The sequence below is a fragment of the Penaeus vannamei genome, chromosome 34 (genome assembly GCF_042767895.1).
Source record: "Penaeus vannamei isolate JL-2024 chromosome 34, ASM4276789v1, whole genome shotgun sequence".
Taxonomy (NCBI): domain Eukaryota; kingdom Metazoa; phylum Arthropoda; class Malacostraca; order Decapoda; family Penaeidae; genus Penaeus; species Penaeus vannamei.
In genome coordinates, this window is record NC_091582.1 from 8,583,854 (window position 1) to 8,588,853 (window position 5,000).

Consider the following 5,000-nt stretch of genomic DNA (forward strand, 5'->3'; position numbering starts at 1 on the left):
TCATGCATAACCTTGACTATGAAGGGGCCAAAGAATCCCTTGATGACAGATTCCCTTTTGTTGAGTATGCCTTTCCGAAATGTGCTTTTTTGTACTGCATGTAGCATTATCTGTGCCATATGACATGAAATGAAAGGCGGAGAGAAAGAAGAGAGGTGAGAGGGGAGAGGGAGAGAAAGAAGAGAGATGAGAGGGGAGAGGAAGAGTAAGAAGAGAGAGACGGGGGAGAGGGAGATGGAGAGCGAGAGAAAGAAAAGAGAGATGGGGGGGGAGGAAGAGGGAGTGAAAGAGTGATGGGGGGGGGAGGAAGAAGGAGTGAGAGAGAGAGAGAAAGAAGAGAGAGATGAGAGGGGAGAGGAAGAGAGAGAGAAAGGAGAAATAGGGGAGGAGACAAAGAAGAGAGAGATGGAGAGGAAGAGGAGAGAGAGGGAGTGGAGGCAGAGGGAGAAGGGAAAGGAAGAGGGAGAGGTAGGGAAAGGAAGAGGGAGAGAGGGGGAAGAGGAAAAATGAGAGAGGGAGGAGAAGAAGAGGGAGAGATGGAGAAGAAGAGGGAGAGATGGAGAAGAAGAGGGAGAGATGGGGGAGAAGAAAAGAGAGAGAGAGAGATGGGGGTTAAGAGGAAGAGGGAGAAAAGGGGAAGGAGAGGGAGAAAGGGAAGAGAGAGAGAGAGAGAGAGTGAGTGTGTGTGTGTGTGTGTATGGGCATGTGTATGTGAGTGTATATGTATGTGTATTCGCATGTGTGTGTGTGTGTGTGTGTGTCTGAAAATAAAGGATGAAATAATGCCTGTGAGAAAATATTTCAAAAACTCGTTTCACACCGTTGTTAGCGTTGATTTTTCTTGAGGTTTATGGCAGAGACAAAGGGAAACATGAGAAAGCCACAACTGATGACACAGAGGCACTCAACTGACCCCTTTCTGCCAGGGCCGATCACGTGCTGGACCCTGAAGTGTTTCAACGACCGGAAATAAAAGCAAAACTGAAAGCGGTGCCCAAGCCCGGAGATCGCCTGGCGCAGGTCCTCAAACTCGAGGAACCAAGATGCATCAAAACCCATATGCCCTTCTCACTCCTCCCGCCCAAAATCCTTGACACTTGCAAGGTGCGTTCAGGAACCTACGAAATTATGCTCAAAGTAATGGTGCTGATTAGGTTCGCTGGTCGAAAAAAGCCACGAAAACTGAAGTTCATGAGGTGATCGTGGCATGCAATATTTATCATTGTGATTCCCCAGTAGTAGAACTGAAACCCTTTATACTCCATATAAAGTATGCCAATTCCCAGCATACATACCAGTATTCCGAATCCGTAGGAATGAGTGTAACAACATAAGTAATCTTCTTCAGGTAATATACGTAGCAAGGGATCCACGAGATGTTGTCGTCTCGTATTACCATCACCACCGGATGTGGATCACGCACGGTTTTCAGGGAGATTTCAAGGCGTTCTTCGACTATTTTCTTAAAGAACAAGGTAAATACACGCTTTTAGAATAATAATTTGAATTTCTACGGGATTTCGTCTACCATGATCATCTATTTGTTTATTGTTTGAAGGAGAATAAATAATATTTTGTAACATTGTAATCTATACAAAATTAGTCATTTTGATATATTTCCCACTCGGCTAATCTCTTTGCTTCAGTTATGTGGTCCCCCTTCTGGGAGCACCTGAGAGAGGCCTGGGAAAGACGCAGTCACTCAAATCTCCTCATCTTGACATACGATCAGTTGAAGGAAGACTTACCTGCTGTCATCAGAAAAGTCGCTGGCTTCCTTGGTGAGGTGATGCGTTGTTTTGCATTTGACGGGTCAGTTGCGTGCACAAGGCTGTGAAACTTTTGGAGATGCTAATCCTTATCTTTCAGAAATGCCCTTACGTAATATACATTAGAGTGCATAAAGTTGATTTTGATCTTTAGAGTTCTACCTTTTTATTTGCTATATGATGCTAGACTGATAAGGTAATTCTGTCTCAGGCAAAGAAGTGTCACAGGAAGAAACAAACAAACTGGCAAACCATCTGCATTTTGACTCCATGAAGAACAACCCCGCAGTCAATGCGGTCGCAGACGCTTCCACGGGCCTCCTGGACTTGAAGGAAGGGGGATTCGTGAGGAAGGGTAATGTTTAATGGTTAATGTTTGAAAATAAATGTGCTAGGCATCAAAGGCCATATAACACTATGGTAAAGTATTGGTTCGGAAAGAAAAAGGGTAGGCTTCCTTTTACTTTTTTCATTACCTTTATGTTTTTTATTATTATTTTATTATGTCCTCTCCTACGGACGTGTTAAGCTAAATAAGGGCAATGTTTTTTGTTTCGAGACTCATGCCATAAAATAACATGACGCTGGTTTTGCCTTTTAGTAGATTTCTTTCTTTCCTTTCTAGTAGATTACATTCTTTTCTGATGCGCTTTTGTTACTATTTCAGATTTAAGTCTCGATGACATTCCTTCTTGTTAGAATTATTTTGATAAATTACACTTTTACTTTTAGAGCCGTCAGTTATTTCACGTTTATTTTACCTTATTTCTTGTGCTTTATTATGCTCTACATACAGCTTTCTTTCTTTTTTTATGCTTCACGTTCTTTACGGTTCTTTAAGATTCACGCTAACTGATTATTATCATATATCGTTATAATTATTACCATGACGTTATATTTGTTCTTATTTCCCTTAAGATTTGCATTTCATGAATACTTTTACCCCAAGGGAAATCTGGAGGCTGGAAGAGTTATTTTGATGACGATATGAAAGAGAAATTTCATACGTGGATGCTGGAGAAAGGTGGCAACTTAGCGAAGGAATTCAAATGGATGAAATGAATTCCGCTTTTACTTTACGTGAAGGTTAGTAAAATGAACCTCGTCCATGTTGACAAATGTAGAAAAGGGATGGATGAGAATGCATACGCTCACATTCTCATTCATAACTTTTCTATGAAGGTTAGTTCGTATTAAGGTTTATTAGTATTAAGGAGCAAAAAGAATAATTCGATAGATAGAAGTTAATAGATGTTTTAATATCATTAAGTACCCTCAAGTTTAATCAGGAATGTTATTTGATATTGTTGACTTTGGATGAGAATGCTGCTGAACATGCCTACCTTATCAAAACTGCATCTGAAGAAATAAACAGACCTTTAAAAATATGAAACCACATTCCCCTTCGTGAAGTCAAGCTTGTACTGAATAGCCACTGCAGTAATATTCTAATTAATCTGACTAACACATTCAAATTCCAGATGAACCACCCATGGATCAGTCCGCCAATCTTCCTCCAAGTTCCGTTGACGCAAGAAAGATCCATATCCATCACAGGAACATTGATTTATGCTCAAATATTTACAGATAATGCCCTTGCTAGTTCCCCATTTCAACGCAGAAAATATGAAGTCTTGGAATCACATGGATAGTACAATGAATAAATATGGAAGTAGATAGTTTTGTTATACTATTTTTTTAACGTTTAACTTTTAATTGTAGATATATATAATCGTTCAGAGATTATGTAGGTGTATGACACTTGTACTTACTGGAAGTGAATTAAAAACAAATATTAGATTCAGTATTGTATTGGCTTGTTTATGATTTGCATTCATGTTTATACTACATACAAAAAGCTTTTCGGTATAATGTGCACAAGTTAGGTACCAAAACATTAAAGGTGCTTTGATACTGACAGTTCTGTGATTTTTAAGGTGTTTAGGCAAGCTGCAAGATTTAGAGTTTGTTACATATTTTCTATTATCAGTTTTGTTATGAATATATCTGATATTCTAATTTTGTTAATAGAAAGAAAATGTGTGCATATAAGAGACATAGTGAGGTAGATACCCAAGGATAAACTTCTAACACATGTTTTTTTAATGAACCTTATTTATAGTTCTATATGTTGTCTATTTTTTGAAGTATCTGTAGAAGGAATGCTTATAATATTTCAACCGTTCACAGTTTCATAATGGAGGTCATAATAACAGGAAATTACTGTCAATGTCTAAGTGGTGCTCTTGGTATCTTAGTGTTCTGAAGACAAAATAAAGTCATTGATATCTATATTATTGGTTTATTTATAATATATATATGTGTGTTACATTTATAGATTATTATATATTGAGTATACATTTAATGAGTTCCTTTATATGTATATTTGGCAAGTGGTTGCAAACCCAGTTGCATCTGAAGCCAATTACTCCAGTGCACTGATTCAATAAAACAATGTACACTCTCCGTTATACCTTTGTAATATTTAACTTGATGATGACTTTTCTACGCATCCTTTTTTTTTAGATATCAAGTGATATCTAAATCATTGCATCCTAAAATCATTGTATCACTAAAATTTTAAAGGTATTTGTTGCAAGTTAGATTATTCCAGATTAACATGATCAAAATTTGTGACATTATTTCCACGAACGCACAATGTATCCCATATATGCTGTACTATTTCTTTTACCATGGTTGTATGTGCATGTGCATGTACATACAACAAATAAATTTTGCTTAACGTGCAGGTATAACAAATATCTCCACAGACAGACAGAATTTTCCTTGTTCAGCTTAATGTACAAGTATAGCATATTTCCATAGATAAGACAGTTGTGCTCCCATCTGAATATTCTTTACCTACAATATCCATCTTGCTCTGCATCTCTCAACGCCCATTCGCAAATCATCCACTGGTCTTGGCTCGCCAGTTCCTTGAGACTGCCGTGAAAACACTCAAGCCACAGAGAATACCGGCCTGTGCGTCCCTGCGGAATCCGCTGGCGCTCACACGGAACAGAAGCCACACAATTAGCACAAGGGCTTCTTCACTTGGCCGCCTAACACAGTGTGCTTATAACATAATAGAATACTTGGGTATATGTGTATCCGAATACAATATATATGTATGTTTATGTATGTATACGTGTGTTGTGTAATATATATTTATATTTATATGATAGAGAGTAAGAGGGAGGGGGTAGAGAGAGATAGAAAGAGGGATGGGGG

The 5,000-nt window shown here is 38.3% G+C and overlaps 1 protein-coding gene across 1 annotated transcript in view; it reads left to right on the plus strand.

Moving 5' to 3' along the window:
* LOC113822014 (luciferin sulfotransferase) overlaps positions 1–4,061 on the plus strand; it is a 13,155-nt gene extending 9,094 nt beyond the window's left edge. The window contains exons 3-9 of the mRNA XM_027374528.2: positions 1–64; positions 927–1,104; positions 1,349–1,475; positions 1,647–1,781; positions 1,981–2,124; positions 2,719–2,855; positions 3,251–4,061. The exon at positions 1–64 is cut by the window's left edge and continues 33 nt beyond it. Of these exons, the coding sequence (XP_027230329.1) occupies positions 1–64; positions 927–1,104; positions 1,349–1,475; positions 1,647–1,781; positions 1,981–2,124; positions 2,719–2,831 (761 nt within the window). The 3' untranslated portion in view covers positions 2,832–2,855; positions 3,251–4,061. The remainder of the gene's footprint in view (positions 65–926; positions 1,105–1,348; positions 1,476–1,646; positions 1,782–1,980; positions 2,125–2,718; positions 2,856–3,250) is intronic.
* Positions 4,062–5,000: the final 939 nt, after the last annotated feature.